This window comes from Lactuca saligna, chromosome 8 (genome assembly GCF_052625555.1).
Source record: "Lactuca saligna cultivar CGN05327 chromosome 8, ASM5262555v1, whole genome shotgun sequence".
Classification (NCBI taxonomy): Eukaryota; Viridiplantae; Streptophyta; class Magnoliopsida; order Asterales; family Asteraceae; genus Lactuca; species Lactuca saligna.
Window position 1 is genome coordinate 177,311,160 of NC_136424.1, and position 20,106 is coordinate 177,331,265.

At 34.2% G+C, this 20,106-nt stretch overlaps 1 protein-coding gene across 3 annotated transcripts; it reads right to left on the bottom strand.

The window, feature by feature from the left end:
* Positions 1-12,828: 12,828 nt before the first annotated feature.
* LOC145009032 (G-type lectin S-receptor-like serine/threonine-protein kinase At4g03230) lies at positions 12,829-17,667 on the bottom strand. 3 transcript variants are annotated; one of them, XM_078967684.1, is made up of 9 exons: positions 17,163-17,665; positions 15,742-16,177; positions 15,209-15,528; positions 14,783-14,929; positions 14,458-14,648; positions 14,133-14,343; positions 13,764-14,001; positions 13,446-13,596; positions 12,829-13,363 (listed from the first exon to the last, which is right to left on the bottom strand). In XM_078967684.1, the coding sequence occupies exons 1-9, from the start codon at positions 17,524-17,526 to the stop codon at positions 13,052-13,054; spliced, it is 2,370 nt and encodes a 789-aa protein (XP_078823810.1). In that variant the 5' UTR covers positions 17,527-17,665; the 3' UTR covers positions 12,829-13,051. The 3 variants fall into 3 exon arrangements, 2 of the variants coding, with proteins under 2 accessions (XP_078823810.1, XP_078823809.1); XM_078967683.1 differs by having other exon boundaries at positions 15,209-16,177; XR_013663723.1 differs by having other exon boundaries at positions 13,224-13,363; positions 13,807-14,001; positions 15,209-16,177; positions 17,163-17,667.
* Positions 17,668-20,106: the final 2,439 nt, after the last annotated feature.

Genomic DNA, 20,106 nt, shown 5'->3' on the forward strand with positions numbered 1-20,106 from the left:
TCGTTCGTGAGCATCCAAGTTTTTAGAATTATAGAAGGGTCAATCACTACGGTCACCAAATTGGGAGGAGTGAAAACACAAAATGAACACCTTTTGCGAAGTATCAATTTTTTTTTTCTTAAAAGGTGATTGTTTTGTGTTTTTGACACCCTCCCATTTTGGTCATTTTAGTGATTAACTCTATTATAACACATGATTTTTGGATGTTTGAGTTATAATTCTATCTATATTCTATGCAGATAGAGTAATAGAATTAGTTTGTTAAATATGAATGCGTGCATGTGATTCGAACATGATTGCATCATACCAGAAGGGAAACGAAGCATTATATAGTCGATAGAGATAACGACACTAGCGAGTATTTATCTAATGGTATTGTGTCTCCTACGTATGTGTAGAGACTTACCATTATTTGGGAATAGATTTAATAATAGGAAATAATTTTCTTAAATTATATCAGCCATTTATACAAACAAATGATTGTATAAGTTTCAATCACCTGACAAAAAGTGTTACAAAAACTGCAATTATCAAACATTTTGATATTATTAAAATAATTAAACAAGAAGTTGGTTTTCAATTACGTATATTACTAACGTTTGCTAAAGAATTGCTGAAAAACAACTTGAAGACGTATGCAGTGAAAACCCACTAGATCATTTAAAAAATAGAAATAATCAAGAAATAATAATATTGTTAAAAAATCATGATGATGATGTCAATGTCCCAAACAAAATTCCATATAGTATAAAAGATGTTTCAGAATTTAAACAAGAATGTACTGAATTACTAGAAAAAGGAATCATTTGACCTAGTACGAGTCCTTATTCTGCACCTGCATTCTATGTATAAAATAATAATAAAATAAAACGAGGTAAGAGAAGGATGGTAATTAATTACAAAAAGATGAATGATGCTACTATTGGAGACTCATATAAATTACCACAGAAAGAATATATTTTGGAAAAATTAAAAGGAAATACACATTTTAGTACGTTTGATGCAAAATCCGGATATTGGCAATTACACTTACATAAAAATACGAAACCACCAATTGGTTTTTCATGTCCTCCTCAGAAGCATTATGAATGCAATGTCCTTCCATTTAGTTTAAAGCAGGTACCAGCAATATATCAACGATTCATAGATGAAACCTTAAATGGTTTAGATCATCTTTGTCTTGCATACATTGAAGATATAATTGTTTTTACAAAAGGAAATGAACAAACACATATGGATGCAATTATCAAAGTTTTACATAGAATCAAAGAAAAATATTTAGTTTTATCAAAAAAGAAATCAAAACATTTTCCAACTACAGTTGAATATCTTGGTTTAAAAATTGGAGAAAATTGTCAACTATCTTTAACAGACAACATACGAGAAAAAATAAATATGTTTCCTGATAAACTTGAAAATAGAAAACAAATACAATGATTTCTTGGATGTTTAACCTATATTGAAGAACAAGGATTTTTGAAAAATTTAGCAAAAGAAAGAAAAGTTTTACAAAAGAAAATATTAGAAAAAATACATTGGTCTTGGACCAATACAGATACTATTTTGGTACAAAATATAAAACAAAAAATTCAAGTTCTCCCTACTTTATATAATGCAAAAATCAACGATTTTTTAATTGTCGAAACGATTTCCATCACAAGACACTTAGGCAGTATGCCTAAAAGCAATTATACATGGAAAATTATTATTGAGATTAGATAATGAGGGAAACCTTATATCTGACCCACTAAAAGTATACAATGATAAAACATACATTGATAAAGTATACAGTAGTATGAAAATACCATCCGAAACATACAATAATGAAGTACACATCGATATGAAAAATATCATAAAAAGCATACAATGATACAGATGTATCATCTGAAGTATTAAAAACAGATAAATATGAGCCAAAATTATGCAAGTATATATCGGGAACATTTTCCCAAACAAAACAAAATTGTAGTACACATGAACCAGAAACACTAGCATGTCTCAAAACATTGATGAAATGGAAAGTAGAGCTACTACAAACTAGATTCGAGTTACGAACCGATTCCAAGTATCTACTTGGCTTTTGGCGTTATAAATTACAAGAAGATTATTGTCGTGGGCGATTGATTCGTTGGCAATTACGATTACACCAATTTCATCCATATCTCAGATACATCAAAAGCACCAACAATCATATAGCAGATACATTAAGGAGAGAATGGAAGCCATCGTGAAGCAACAACAACAACAGTTCAAACAAGAACAAAAATGAAAGAAAGACCATTCATGGGGGATTAACGTTAGCCATGACATAAGCAAACATTATTCAGAAATATCTATCCTTTCGGAGGCGGGAGGAATGACGCACGCAATGATGCATTACTCCATTATTATTGAAAACATTATTGAAGACAGTCAGACACGTGTCTTTTTGATTTGGAAGGATGTAATTTATAATTTGTATCTTATTTGTATTAGTTGGTTTTTTCGTTATCGGTAGAATAAGTGTCATGTGTCGATAGGTTATATGTCATCTATCGAATATGACGTATAGTTTAAAAGTGATATCTAGAATAGGACATAATGTTAGTAAGATGTGAGATAAAGTGTGTAACCCTCAATAGTCTAGTAGGCTATATTGTAAATGTGTTGTCGTATTGCAATCATACGATTGCAATTCAATTATATAATCGGCTCTCTTGAGCCTATAAATAGGGCCTTTGCCCATATAAAATAAACAAGTTAAGTTTGAGAGTTTTTAGACTTTAGTTGATCTCAAAGTTCTTCCTCTATTGAAATAGTTATTCTATTTCTGAATAGCAGAGCGTCTATCCAAATTATCCAAAACCATCCATATAATCATTCATCTAGAATAGGACATAATGTTAGTAAGATGTGAGATAAAGTGTGTAACCCTCAATAGTCTAGTAGGCTATATTGTAAATGTGTTGTCGTATTGCAATCATACGATTGCAATTCAATTATATAATCGGCTCTCTTGAGCCTATAAATAGGGCCTTTGCCCATATGAAATAAACAAGTTAAGTTTGAGAGTTTTTAGACTTTAGTTGATCTCAAAGTTCTTCATCTATTGAAATAGTTATTCTATTTCTGAATAGCAGAGCGTCTATCCAAATTATCCAAAACCATCCATATAATCATTCATATACCCAACATAATCCATCATCAAGATTATTCCGACGCATAATTCAGGTATAATCACCCATTTTTATCATTATAATCGTCGTTAATATTATGCCGAAAATTACCCAACATAATCCATCATCAAGATTATTCCGATGCATCATTCAAGAATCAAGTATAACCATCCACTATTATCGTTATAATCGCCGATAATATTATGTCGAAAACTTTAGTATCAAAGCTAAGTTTCGTTCTCATCATTTTTATTATAAATATAAGTATTCATCCGCTCGTTCATAAGAAAAAAATATTCATCATGCATCATTATAAATGTTATTACATTCATGCATATCATTTGTCATACTCATCATAAAAAATAGTAGATATAATAAACTTCACTATTATTTTTAAAGCTATAAACTATTAAATATGTCTCAAAAAATAGAAAATTCACCAATAATTATTAACAATGAAGAAAATGAATATGGATATACTTTTGATGCGTTAATTAATAAAATTAATATAAATAAAGATGCTATAAGAAAATCAAATTTTACACTATCTAAAAAACATAAGTTTAGAAATAACACATTAAAAAACTTTTTTTCTAGAAAAAATATTATATATTATGGAAAAATTATAGGAGAAGAACCAATACCCATTGAATGAACTCAAGGAAATGTTGTTGTACCTATAATAAATAAACAACAAATTAGAAATAGATTATCTAATATTAAAAGGAGTAGATAGAATAAAAATTGCTTATATTCATATATCAACTATTCAAGTAATTTTAAAAAGTACTTTTAGTAATTTAGATACACCATTAGAATTGGAAATTAGAGATGCTCGTATAATTAATAATCAAGAAAGTATTATTGCAAAAGAAAAATGTAATTTAACTGAAGGAAAAATAAAATTTGACATTAATATTCAACTAAGATTAAGTCTTAAAGATAAAAATCTAAATAATAGTATTACCGTACAATATAAATTATTAAGACAAAATTTTATGTTAAAAGGTAATCATCCATTTACTATTATATATCAAATAAATTATGCATTAACAAACTCTCATAATAGTATTACGTTTAAAACATATGATAGAATTTATATCGATAAATTATTTACCCCTTTATTATCACTTGAATCACCAAATATGATTAATAATAGAATTTTTAGTGAAACTAATTTTCAATCAATAATAACTACTTCGTTAATAAAAAGAAACCCAATTATAGAACCTCCAATTTTTAGTATTGCCTTCGGTTATTTTGTGTGGATGAGGCTGGAGCATGTGGTGTGGTGATAGCTTGAGTAGCAACATGGACAGTCACAGTTTGTTGTTTCTTTGATGATTCAAAATTTTGTTTTCCTTTCCGCTTGTTGTTTTCCCCCTTCTTGTTCTCCCCTTCTTTCTTAACTTCCGCTTCTCCTATTTTGGCTCCCCTTTTGTTGCCATTATCATACAATTTCTTGGCTAGCCTCTTTGCGCTATCATACGTGGTCGGGTTTGATGCAATTACATTTCCTTGGATTGGCGTGGTCAATCCCCAGATAAATCTCTCGATCTTCTTCCCTTCAGATGTGATCATTCCGGGACACAAAAGAGACAACTTACTAAACCTTGTTATGTACACATCAATGTTAGAGTTTTGAACCGTGAGGTTGCACAGTTCTTGTTCAAATTTCTAAATTTCTCCCCTGGGACAGTACTCAGCTAACAACATCTCCTTAAGTTCCTCCGATGGTATCGCGTTCGCCACCGGGAGTGTCATGGACTCTATGTGACCATTCCACCAGGAGAGGGCTTGATCAACGAACGTGCATGCCGCAAACTTGACCTTAGACTCATCCGAACATCTGCAAATTTCAAACACTGATTCCACCTTCTTAATCCATTGTTTTAGGGTTATTACGCCTCCTATCCCGTTGAAGGTCCGAGGCTTGGCGTTGGTGAAATCCTTGTAGGTGCAGTTTCTTACGGTTCCTTGGATTATCCCTTGATTTGTGCTTCTGGTTCCCTGCCCGTTACCTTCTCTGTTGTTCTCGTTACGAATCTGTGCAAGCGCTGCAGTGACCGCAGTGAAAACTGTTGCTTGGAATGCGACTGAGTTTATTTCTGGTGGCGTTGGTGTCACGTTATTCCCACAATTTGGTCTTTGATGCATCTTTCTGTCATGGAACAGAGAGATGATGAGTATATATTGCATTCCCAGATTAGAATGCCACTGACTTGGCAAATCGATTTGTGCATCTAAGTGATTTCATGTATTAACATAAAACAAGAAAGTAAAACACATAGCAGATAACAACGTCACGATAAAACATAGAGCATTTCCATTAATAATAATCGTTTTTAATACATGAAAATTTGACAAAAGGCATATAGTACATAGGAAACATATGACCCGTTAGCATGGCGACCCTATGAGTAGTGTTTTCACTTAAACATAAGGTGGATACTACATACAGTGATACATAACAGATACATAATACTAGTAAGAGACGTGGCTAATCCTAATTGCGACAATATGTGTCGGGTGGCGTAATCATATGCCAAAATGTTGTGCCATAAGGTTTTCCATCTCAATTATCTCCCTGGTAATTTCGTCCCTCTCTTGTTCAGCTTGTACGACTCGTGCCTCTGTTGCCAGCAACTGTTGCCGAAGAGTGGCAACCTCCTCCTCTAGGGTGTGTGTCCTATCGATGTGATTCTGTGGTATCGCAATGTGCTCCTGTACTGTCACCGGAGTGGGAGGCTCACTAGAAACTTCATCAGTGTTTCCCTCTTTCTCCATAATTTCATCGGAATCCCTAAACTCGTAATCTATCTCCATATACTCTTCCGGCTCCACTCCTGGTCCTACTTCCTGACCCATTGCAGGGTCCTCTCCAGGTTCCTCCTCTAGCTCTTCCAGCCATCCATTATTTCCCTGATTGGGGAAATAAGGATCTCCTGAGTGATGGAATATGACCATAGCGTTTGCCCAAAAAATGATACATACTAAGAATAAATTACACCATAATTACTCCTATAGTATTTTAAGTTAGAGTTCCTTAAAGTTATTTTGAAACACGGCAAGTTTCTAGATTTATTTCTCGCTATGATTACTCCCAAACACATGTTGGTCATATTTTGAACAAATATAGTTAATCAGGCTATATTTATACCCAATATGACTACATAACTCTTCGGGTTTAATCATAGTGTTCAATTTCCTCCAAAGGCTTTTAGTGTTATTGTTTTTAATGTTTACCTAGGTGTGTATTTATTCATAGTTTTTTAGTCCCATTGTATTTATAGTTGCATATCATGTATGATTAAATATGCCAGTTCACTATAAACAATGCTTGGATACCAATCTGTCACACCCCGAACCAGATGGCAGAAACATCCGGGGGCTTGTGTGTGACTTCATCTTGAAATATCATCACAATGAATATAAATGAAACATAACATCATCATTATCACGCATATAATAATACAACTGCCATTGTTTACATCAAGTACAATATTTTCAAATTACATTACCAATACATTCAAGGTATAGTGTTTAACAGTACACAACACAAATTTCAAAATCTTGTTGATTCTTCCGCTTACCGATTCCCTAAGAATACAATTTATTTTAAAACATCAACATTTATAATGTTGGTGAGTTCATAAGCGTATTTGAATAACAAGTTTTGTAACGGTTAGTAAAAGACCAGATAATCCGATATTTTCAAATTACAACTGCCATTGTTTACATCAAGTACAATATTTTCAAATTACATGACCAAAACATTCAAGGTATAGTGTTTAACAGTACACAACACAAATTTCAAAATCTTGTTGATTCTTCCGCTTACCGATTCCCTAAGAATACAACATTTTAAAACGTCAACATTTATAATGTTGGTGAGTTCATAAGCGTATTTGAATAACAAGTTTTGTAACGGTTTGTAAAACACCAGATAATTCAATATTTTCTGTAAATTAGTTTGAAACGATGTCTCAAATCAAGTATTAATGCATGTGTATTTGCTGTTGTTAAAATGTATAGATAACAAAAATGTAATCCAGATAAGAATCTTGTGTTTTCTATGTGAGTAGAAGGTAATGTATAATTGTATTTATCCCAGAAAATCCGATATTTCCTGCTTATATAAGTATCGTCAAGATTAGTATACCGAATCTTTAATGCAGTTAGTGTGACATCCCCATTTTCACTGCCAGAAAAGACCGATTTTGTTTATGCTTTGTTTGAAAATCAGAGTAACATTTTTAAATAAAAGTGTTGCGGAATTTGTCCTAACGCAAAATATGATAAAGATTTATCGAAAACATTTCCAAAAAAATGTATTTCATTAAAAGACTCGGGATGTCATGTTCGATACAGATCAAAAGCATAAATAGCATAACATAAGCCTTACTACATTATTTCGTATTTACAGGACTATAATCCCTTATCTCTCATCCAAACATCTATGCTCATGCGCCACTACCTGTAATACAATAAAGTGAGTGGGTTAGGCTTGGGAGCTTGGTGAGCATATAGGGTTTTCAACCTACAATAAATAAGTTTAATTAATTTCATCAAATAACAATAACCCGATTACCCGTTCCCGTTATCCTCACTTTACGTCCCTAAACACATATCATAAGGGACCTAGCCTAAGGATCATCATCGGGATGGACATTACTGCTAAGGGGGTTCCTAAGCACTAAATGTCCTAAAGGTAACCATGAGGGGGATGGAGTACACCGGTGAACACATCGTTCACAAACACCTACAGGTTGCGAGCCTGCTAGTGTTCCACTGGACTGTTTAGAAGAGTCCGTGGTCGTCATCTATACTCCACTAGATGACTAGAATCAACAACAACAACATCGAGGCCTCTCATCATTTTATCACACATCGTCTTATTACATATACCCATGTTTTACCCTAACATTTTTGTAGATATAAAATACATATATAGTTTTAAATCAATTAAAACTTGTATAAAAACATATATCCAGCATAGATAGCAAGTATACATATAATATGCATACATAGCACGTAATTTATATAAAATACTTCATATCTATGTGTAAGATGAAAGTGACTATGCACTCACCTGATGAGGTGGTGATTCCGAATTTAGACAACGCTTCGTTACTCTTGAAACAATTTCCTTCGTCAAAACCTAGTATCATTACAACTAGGGTTTAGTCTATCATTCACCGAGACTAATTAATAATCTAGCTATTATTACTATTATATAAGCGTTAAACAATACTTATATAACCCATAATAATAGCCCAAGTAGTCATTATAAGTTCCTAATAACGTTAGTATAATTATTTAAAATCTATATTAAAAGTTGTGTAGGCGTAGCTCACTTACAACGAGTTTTAAAGAAAACCAGACTTTGCTCGGAGCAACGTTTCGAAACCGAAAGACCCTTTTTCTCGGGACTCTGGGAGCCCCTGGGCTTCCTTCTGGTGCTAGGGGGTTTGGAACCTAGAGAGAGAAGTGATTTTGGTGCAAGAAAGCCGGCTGACTTCGCTGCCTTTTTATAGCCTGTGAGGACTCGATACACTGGGCGTAACTCGGACCTACGCTGGGCGTAGTGCTTCGTTCGTACAACATGTGTTGCGGCTTTGGTGGGGCGACGTGGCTTCTCTTGGGACGAGGGATGCAGCTGTACGCGGGGTGCAACTCCTTCCGACACAGGGCGTACCCGGACGCGGGGCGTTCCTCACGTACGCGAGGCGTAGCAAGGCCAGGTGTCCGAATCCAAAGACCAGATCGTGACCAACAAGCGACGACCTTGATCGAGCCATGTCATCATCCCCTTTGCAGTTTCGCAATTTTCTTTTCCAACTTCTAAAATTCATAACTTTCGCATACAAGCTCCATTTTCAACGTTCTTTATATCCACGCGAAGGCAGGAACGTACTCTACAACTTTCTTTTAGACTCCATCAGCTAATTTTGACTTTATTTTAAAAGTTATATTATTAACAGGCCGGGACATGATTGGTCCATTAAAAATTCATAACTTCTTCATCCGACATCCGTTTTCTTCCATCTTTTTATCGTTACGCTACTCTTAATGAGATCTTCGATTCTTGTTTAGGTTGTGTTGGATAAAAACTGCTCGATCTAATATTCCAACTTCGGGCTGTACACTGCTAAGCCGAAACTTTGAAAAATCATAACTTCCTCATACGAAGTCAGATTTGGACGTTCTTTTTATGGATTTTCTCAGTTTAACATACTCTACAACTTTTGTTTAGATTAATAAGGCTAAAAAGTCTTCTATCGTAAATTCACTTTTTACGCTTCCCGGTGTCGTGCCAGTTCCGTCGCGAACATCGACGGGTCATAACTTCTTTGTTTAAATCGGATTTCATCGTTCTTTATATCTTCGGAATCCTTGTTTCAACCACTACAACTTTATGTAAAGATATCGGGCTTATCTCACACTTTAATTTTGACGCTTATTCTTATTCTTCATTTATTATTCATTTAGAAATAAGAAATAAGCATATAAATTCACATAATACTCAAATATTTCATCTTTATTACTTCCAAAAGAGTTACAATAGTTAACCTAGACTATTACATCACCCAAAAATGCTTAGCCCTGAAACCCGGGCGTTACAGTTAGTTTCTATGTGAGCCGTTACAACCATGTTTGATAATGACTAATTCGTCTGTCTTGGCGTTTTCAGACGCCGATTTTGATTAGGTAAGGTTTATCACCCTAGAATGGCCTAGTCTAGCTATAGCGAACAACTTAGGTGTGGGGTGTCACTCCGTATAGATCTATACACAAACTCCCGCTCTCCCTCTAGGAAACTCTGGTTATAACTACAGGCTACGATCATACACTCAAAGGTGTCAACCGACAAGTCTCACTAGATCCTCATCTTGTTCACGAGTAGTGTATTACACGAATATTGTCTTACGCTGTATAATGTTTTACGTGTACGTTTTATGTTTGAAAAATCCAATGATTATGTATGAGTATGTATGAAATCCCATAGACATGATGAAAGACCACCAAGGCCCAATAATGTATAGTTTTAGGTCTAATTAACGTGTATATGGGCCATTAAGGCCCAATAGATATGTAATGTATAGTTTAGACCCAAAAGCATGTATATGGGCCAATAAGGCCCAGTAAACATGTACATGGACCAATAAAGTCCAATAACATGAGGATTTACACCTTTAGTCCAATTGCATGAAAATTTACATTTTTAGCCCAAGTCAATAAAAGTGCATGTTTTTGGCCCAATAATATAAAATGTTTTACATTTCAGCCCCTTTTTAGATAAAATGACATTTTTGACCCATTTTTGATAAAAATTACATTTTCGGCCTAAATTTGAATAAATGTCATTTTTAGCCCATAAAACCGTACTTTTTCCATTTTAGCCTCAAACTTGTGTAAAATAGCAATTTAATCCATGAAAATCAGAATTTTTACAACTTTGACCCACTAAAACTGAAAAGCCCATTTTTAAGGCCCATTATACCGAATTTACGTTCTAGGCCCCTTAATCACCAAAAACATCGTAAAAACCCATTTCTTTTATGAAAATGACTCCTTTAGTCCTTGTAAAACCGTAAATGCCAAGAAAGTCTCATCTTTATGGTCATTTGTCAAAAATGGCCCTTTTTCAAGATTTTATTTAGTTTCTTATGAATCTTCACATGTTTAACACATTTATCTTTATAGTAAGTTGTATGAAGTGTCTTTAGTTCACATATCTCACCCATTTTGTTAGAGATTTCTAGATATATATCATTTCATCACATTTTTACAACATAAACCAAGAAAACATACATAGACATGCACAAATACATAGATCTAGCACATAGCAACTTGTATTCTCCCCCAAAACCTTATAAAACTGAAAAAAAGGGGGTATGAACTCACCGTGATTTGTTGTTCTCGGTTTGAAGAAGAAATGGAAAGAGATGGTGTGATTCTTGGCCCTACCAAGCTCCTTGAGAAAATTTTGACTTAGATGGGTTATAAGAAGCAAGATCACGAAATGACATGAGTTAAGAAGAGATTTTTGAGGAGATCACAAAGTTAAATCATAGATCTAAGCAAGAACTTACCAAAGATTGTGATATTGATGAATAATCCTCTTGAAATCACCCACAAAGCTCGAAAATTTTAGAGAAACATGGAGAGGTTCTTGAGAGTGTTTGGAGGTGTTTGAAAGAAAAATGGGAGGTGTGTGATGAGGGTTTCAACCGAGGGTAGTAGAAGGGGGGGGGGGAGAAGAGAAGAGGTTGAGGTGATGTTTGCATGGAAGACCACCATGCAAACATGAGGTTGCTAATGCACAAATTTCCTCACTTTTCCTTTTTTTTTTTGTCTAATAAGCATAGTGGGCCGAGAATTGGGCATAAGAGGGATGTTGAATCAATACTTTAGGCTAATTCTTGGCTTTCTCGAATTTATGAAGCCCTATTTTTCGGCGCATTGGGCCCTTAGGAGAGTTCATGGCCAATGAAGCCCAATTAAGAGGGTTTACGACCCGTTATGGCAAATGCAATCATTTTGGCCCAACTTGGACCATTAGGAATAAAATGAATCATTTTAGGCCCACTTGGCCCAAAATGTTACATTTTATGAATGTGGGTCCAATTAGAACCTAATTAGGGTTTCTAGGCCTAAAGTAGTCAAGCTGAAAGTTTAATTGTCCATTAGGCCCAGTAAGAGGATCCTAGTCCATAGTGAACTTAAACCGGGATTTCTAGGGTTTTCAACTCATGATTGACTAATTGGAATGTTTTGTATAGAGTTTTAGACTTCACATGTGGATCTTGATTCAGTTTGTTGTTATTGAATAACCATAGTACGTCGTATCAAATTAGAGTTACAGGTGTCACAATAAATGATGTTTACAAAGTACAAAATTTCCTAGCAAAAAGGATAGTTGTGACACAAAGGATCGGTTAAACCTTTTATTGAAAACAAATTGGCAATTGCATTGATGAAGAACCCGATAATCTATTGAAAAAGAAAGTACATCACCACAAAGTTCCATTTCAATTGGAATGAATAGATGAATGAAAAATTACTATAAAGTTTTTTGAAGAAGCAAAAGATGAATATTTCACACTATCATTGATGCATGTGAAGAATACACATGTGAATGTACTCAAAGTGACGGATCGAGCTTGGTCCAGTTTAAGAGAGAGAACGTGACATTAAACCGAAAACATTTGTTTAAACCTTGGAATGATGGCTCAATGAAGGATAACTTAGGAATGAATAGCATTAGGAAGGATAAGTTCATAAATGATAACTTTAGTAAGGATAAGGAATGATACTTTTATGGAATGATAACTTTTTTTTTTTTTGAATAAAGAATTAACATATCTTGTACTTTTTATATTATTCTAAATATTTTTCATGTTTCCAAGATATAAGGAGATATGTCTTGTGTTACTTTGCAATGAAATAATGTAGGTATATCAATTTGACATTAGGAATTGTAGGTTATAAATAGAAGTAGTCTCCAAGCGGTCTCAATTGTAACAGTTTGTTTTCACTCCTAGTGAGGAGTAGAAAGTTATATCAATACTTTGTTTCTTTAATTATATATAGTTTTCCACAATCACATAGCTCATAATTTGTGCATTTAATTTACCTTTAATAAATAGCATATATACATTTGATCCTATTAACTTCCAACAAACTAAACAATTTTACTAAAGTACATATTGTGATTAAGTACATTAGATAGAAAAGGAATGACCTAAAAAACATAACCCCGGAAAAACAACTTAACAACATGCTTTATGCAAGAGACACCTTTGTACAGTTGAGGATCACAGTAGAATACTAGGAAAGTGAGTATCATACGATAAACCCAAATACAAGCCATTGACAAATTAATTACCCTTTCAGCGTCCATCCAACTTAGTGATTGTCAACATGTTTTTGGATTGCGTATCTGTTTTATAAGAACTAGAGGAAGAGGAGGTAGCATTGTCCTTTCTTGCAATGAAGGCCGGTTCTTTTGGAGTTGGGAGTGTGACGATATCACCTCCAAGCATCAAAACAACTTTGGTCATGGTAGGACGATCATCAGGGTCTCCTTGTACACATAGGAGCCCAATATTTATACATTTCAATACCTCACTTGAATTGCATGATTCTATTAGTACTTTATCCATCAACTCAAATGGCTTATCTTCTCTCCATAAATTCCATGCCTGAGATATTTGTAGACATAAAGATATATAACTACTAATTAAATAATGTAGGTAGCAACTTCGAAGTTCTTATAGAACTTACATGTCCTAAAAGACTTAGACTTCTCTGTGATTGATAGAATCCTGTATTTTTTGTTCCACTTACAATCTCAAGCATAACTACTCCAAAGCTAAAAACATCGGATTTAACTGAGAACAGCCCATCTAGTGCGTACTCTGGAGACATATAACCACTGAGAAACAAACAAATTATTGTTAACTAGAGGAGCCCCATTTGTAAAGTTCTCGACACAAAAGGAGAAAATCCATATCAATTTTAAATTTGAAAGATAACCACTTCTATCTCTTCAATACCAAGTTTGACTCTTGTTTAAAGGAGTGCTAATATTATCATACTTACAAGGTTCCGATAACTCTGTTGGTCATAGCTTCCATATCTTTACCTTTAACTATCTTGGCCAAGCCAAAATCCGAAATTTTTGGATTCATATCCTCATCTAACAAAATGTTACTTGTTTTCAAATCCCGGTGAATAACCCTCAACCGAGAATCATGGTGGAGATAGTTGAGTCCTCTAGCAATTCCCATAATGATTTCAAATCTCATTTTCCAGTCCAGTGATGCGCACATCGTTCGATCTTGCAAAGAAAAAAATAAAGTTTCATATTAATTCTTTGTATGCTATTTATACTGAACCGTCTATATATATATATATATATGTACGTATTTACGGATATAATTAATCATATGAATGGAGAAATGAACTAACCAAATATAAATGTATCTAGGCTTCTATTTGGCATGTACTCATAAAGAAGAATCTGTTCTTCTCCCTTGATGCAATATCCCAATAGTCTAACAAGATTTCGATGCTGAAGTTTAGCAATAAGCATAACCTCATTTTTGAACTCTTGCAAACCTTGTCCAGAGAGGCTTGACAACCTCTTCACTGCAATTTCTTCGCCTCCAGGAAGCTTACCCTATAATAAAGTACCAAAAATTTCCTTCTTATTTGATCTTGATTCTAATAAAGTACTTATAATTGGTTGAATTGGAAGAAAATTAACTGAAAATATAGTTTCTTAATCTGTTACCTTGTAAACAGGCCCAAAACCACCTTGTCCAAGCATATTTTTCTCTGAAAAGTCATCAGTAGCAGCTATTATGCTTTCCAGCTCAAAATATGGCACATCAATGCCTTCTCTGTCATCTTCTTTTGAGTGATCTGGATCGAGTAACTCCTTCATACGTCTCCGTGTATCATTCGACTGCAATTCGTTGTTTTCTGTGCTTTCATGATAGGACAAGTGAAGGCTATGCCTTAAATTCAGATTTTAAGTTTCACATGATAAATAATTATACATAGAGCGTTTCAAAGAAAAGTAATTGTCTACATCTGCAGTATGCATAATGACTTACCTCTTCTATTCATTAATCTTTTGCATAAAATATAGCTAATGCCACACAATGACAAAAGCACCAGCGTTGAAACAATGATAACAATAGCAAGAACACGTTTCAGAAATGATGATTTTTCTGTTGGCTTTGGTTGACTGATTATAGGTGCTGCATATGAAATGGCGCAATATGAGTTTACATACATACATACATATATACATATATACATATATACATACATACATACACACACTCACACACACCCATGCACCCATGCGCTTGCCATTTCAACAAACACAAATGCCATTAATTTCAAATGCAGAGATATATAATGAACTCTTTTTTTTTTTTTTTTTGTCTGCATCGTTCTTCTGCAATTGTAAATACTATGATAGATAGAATGAGTTAGAAACATTAATAGTTTCTGTGCAAGAAATAAGGAAATACCTTTTGATAACCTAGAAACACGAAAGGAGATAGTATGTACACCGTTCTCTCTAAGATTATCTGGTTCAGAGTTCCAGAACCAGCAACCAGAGCTCTCCACATTGCGACTTTTATCCACTAAGCCTCCCAGCTCATTTTGAGAAATATAAGAATAAGCTAGGCACTGACAGTCTTTAAGGCACTTCTTCATGCATGCTGATTCATTCTTTGATTTATAGAAGGGCAAAGTTGTATCATCCATACTAATCATAGTTTTTGTCATGAATGCGTCATTACTTCCTGGGAGACAGCTGATTTCAGACGATCTTTTGCATCCAGCCCTATAATCATCGGGTGAATTATAATTAGTAGGTTCAAATCCAGGTAAGCAACTACACATGACTGAGTCCTTATTTTTGCTGCAAATCCCAAATGAGCCACACACTCTATGCACGCTACAGTTATCTTTGGGCTCTTGCCAATCCAAAACCCATTTAGTTGAATTTTGAGGCCAGCTAAGATATTGTATATGCCCTGTATGGTTCATTACCAACCTTGAGTAAGGTTCGATCACCAGATAACTTTCATCCTTTATGCAGGAAGAATACGTGTAACATTTTTTCCCAATGATGGATCGTGTTCGTGTGGTAGTACTGTTTGACAGCAACAAGAATGCCTGAGGGAAAATTTGATTCTCATCAAAACTTTTGGTCGACTTGTTCCCACTTTTCCATTGAAGTTTGGTTGATTCCTTCAAAATGAAGTATCGGTTTGTACCAGGGTATTGCTGAAACTCGAAGCTTCCAGATCCTGGGTCTTCTGGACTTTTCCATGATGTCAACTTTAAGTTATTATCGACCATCTTCATTCCAGGAATAAGAGTATCTGTTGGAGTTTGAAAGCTCTGCCATAATATGTTTCCTGATATAACATTTATTAATATGGCATTTCCGTCATCCAACAACTTCAGTGCCGTTGAAGAAGCTCCATCTGGCAACCCCACGGTGAAAGTTCGTCAAATTCCCATAAAATTAAATTGAAGGCATAATATCATGGAAATTGTATTAGATATATAGGTGATCAATAGGGGTGTTGATTTGGATGGATCAATCCAATCAAATCAGGTGAATCCAAATTGATTTCGGTTTTCAAAACATAGATGCGAATAGTTCAAACTAAATTCAAATCCAATTTGATCCGATCCGATTACAATTCGGTTTGATCGGTTTTTTACATTATGGGTTTTCAAAAACCAAAACATTTTAAAACAACATATAATTATAATATTATCCAACTTTACATAATAAATGAAAAAAAAATATTTAATTGTGATTTGAAATTTATAAACAACTACTAACAAGATATATTATAGTTAAATATTTTATAGATAGAAAACTTTTGAGAGAAAATGATATTAATGTTTTTTTTATCGGGTGAAACGTTTTGAACCATTTTGAAGAAATAAATTACAAAATTAATAAATAACTATAGATATATATTATAAATAAATAAATAATAAATATTTATTCGGTTCTTATTTTATAAACCAAAACCAATCCGAAATCCAAAATAATAATTCGTTTTTGTTGAAAATCAATCCAAAAATCTCAATATCCAAACCAATATCCAAATAGTCAACATCCCTTACTTTTATGTGGTTTAGGAGCTCTTATCGTCAGTTTTGATGGATTACTTTTTATCCAGCGAACTTATAACTTTTTTGGAATTGGTTGGTTCTAAATACACGAGAATGTTCAATTATCATGAACCACTAAGGATTTTGGAGGCCAAACATTGTATGCGAAACGCGATAACAATTAAGTGCAAGTGATTAATTAATTAATATGATATTCCAGGGTAAATTCCACAACAAATGTACTTCTTACTGGGTTGGTTGACTCGGTTTTTGTGCTATCAAACAACCCCTAACTTCACTTTTACAAAACTAATTAATTGGTCCATTTGAATTAATTACCTGAAGGGTCTGTAGAGAAGTATTCAACTTGTTTTCCATTTAACAGCTTAGCACTACCGTCTTCTGCAACAGTAAGAATTCCAGTGGAATCCAGCACTGGTGTATCACGGTTAGCAACCCACACAACAGTCTTTGGATCCATCGTATACCATATCCCCACATATCTTCTTACTTCTGCTGCTTTTCCATGCGGAAAGAAGCCCATTTGAAACTTCTTCCCAGAAGATTCTAAGTAACTAGGACCATCATTGATAAATTCCCCAGTCGTTATGTTGTCTTTAGCTAAAATACAGCAGCAACAACACACCAGAATTAATACATACAAGGAGATGAATTCTGTATTCGTGACTAAAGATATCATCATAGTTTCTGAATATTTAGTTTGTAGCAACTGTTTGGTAGCAACTGTTTGATAGATGGATAATGATGCGATAGTGAGAACTATGAGGTACGTATACAGAGAAGAAAGAGCTCAATTATTTGTGTCAAAGTAATCGATTAATAAAAAGTACGTCCAACTTTACTATTGCATGGTTTTTGTCGCTTATTAAAGATACAGGCTTGTGATTGGATACTATCATTCTTATTCCACTAACTTTTACGAGGGATGGCTATATGCTATAAGGAATGACATTAATAACTAATCTATTATAATAAAATTAATTTTCAATCATTATGACGGCAAACCTACACCAAAAAGTTTATTGCAAAGAGACCCTTAAATATAGCGACAATGTGTGATAAATATAATTATAAATGAAAAGACTTTCCTTGAGGTCTTATGTGGGAATTAGATATAAGTAATTTAGGAATACATTTGTTGTTTAAAAAAAATGAAAAAATAATTTTATATAATTTATTAAATAATTTTTTGTCGCAGTATAAGCCATAATGATGATCGCTTTAAACCATTATCTTTTAAGGATATTATTTAAAATGATCAAAACTTAAATAAGTCATCAAATGTTCTATGAGTGGTTCATAGGAAAACAACATTCCACGTGTTGTTGAAGTCAAACACAAAATGATTTATACTAATTAAAATGAGTACGATAGGTTTGAATGTGGTAAGTCTTTGTGAATGTATAGTCAAACACAATTATGACTCATGTTTGGAAAAATCCACAGATATTTATGAGAACAGGACAATGTGGGTTCCCCGAAGACATTTAAGCATACAGTGATCGGTTTTCAACTTCCGTTTAAGGTGAGTTTTAAGTGCAGTTAATATTATGCGTTTACATTTTAAAGTGTTTATAATTATCGACAAATCATAACATTTTAAAGTTATACTAGGTATGGATTTTGGAGACATTTCAGAAGCTTTAAGGTATACGCATCACACCGCAAATGAATTTCCAATAATGAGGGCATGGAGAATAAAAACATAATTAATTGCCGAGCGATGTTTACGTATATTAGACTTGTTACTGGTATAGTTATACATTCCTTACAAAGTTATATATAGTTAAAAATCACAAAAGTTATATGCAGTTAAAGTTAATGTTTTTATTTTGTAGGAAAACAACATTCCACGTGCTGTTGAATCAATAATTTTTGAGATCTAATTGCCATTCTATACATGTTATCTGACTTGGACTTTGAACGGAGTGCAGTCTCCACCAATACAATAGAGTCCCCCTAAACATCGGTCCTAATTACCTCAACCCTATCAGTTTCAGCAAGCAGATTACATCATCTCACCCTCTCATGTTCTGGAAGCAGACCACATCACCTCACAAGACAGTAAAATAGACAAGTTAATGGGCGTTGTTAATCATTTGGCAACCACAATCGAGCACTTTATGGAGAAACTTGACAAATGGGAAAACGAAAGATAATTTGGTGTGTAACATCCTGTTTCTTATCATTTCTGAGCCATGGACCGGAAGTCGATTGTGTAAGGTTTTGGGCCTTAAGGAGGCAAAGTTTAGTCCTTGTGGAAGGAGGTAATGATAGTTAATAGATTTTACCCTTGAATTGTGTTTTGGCCGAAGGGTAGAAAGGGAAAAGTCATAGGTTGGGTCACGTTGGGCCCTTCCCTTTCAAACCGAAAGTACTTGAAACCATAAACATTAAACAACAAGCACAAAGCTTAGTGAGTTCCCTAAAATACCACATACCATAATATACAAGTGTCATGGGCTACCCTAATGGTCTTTCCTTGCAATGTTGAGGGCCAAATCCCGGTCTTACATAAAAGTGTCATGGGCTACCCCCATGGTCTTTCCTTGTAATGTCAAGGGACAAATTCCAGTCTTACATACAAGTGTCAGGGGCCAGATCCTGGTCTTTCATACAATTGCTAGGGGCAAGATCCTGGTCATTCATACAATTGTCAGTGTTCAGATCCTAGTCTTTCATGCAAGCATCACAGAGACAACTAGCATTCCACATAACAAGTAATGGGCGGATATTAGTGCCTTAGACCCATGGATATAGTGAGAAACCTCACCTCATAGTCTGAAAGAAAAGTTGCACCGATCATTGATCTAAAATCTATCTCTACTAGTCACCTATACAATTAACACGAACCCAAATATCAAATTAGAAGTCAAAATACCCAAAATGCCCTTAATTCAAACTTGGTCAAAATCCTGGACAAAGTTAGAAGTCAACCGAGTTGACCGACTTAGCTCAGTTGAGTATGTTCGATGCACTTAACATGTACGTGGGGCATGCTATGTGTTGACCATAAGTCGAGAGGCTAACCATGTATGCGCAACATACCCTTTGGTACACCCAACGTACACGACTGCCATCCTCCCAATCCATCAAGAGATTAATCCTTTAAGCTCTTTCATCCAAAATCCAGATCTAACCCTCAAATGATATCTGTAACCATAAAGTTTCTAACTTTATAGTCTTGCATGGCTATTGAATCTTCATCATCCAAAAACCCTAACTTCTTAACCCATTAAGACATCCAAGACCATGCATGGAG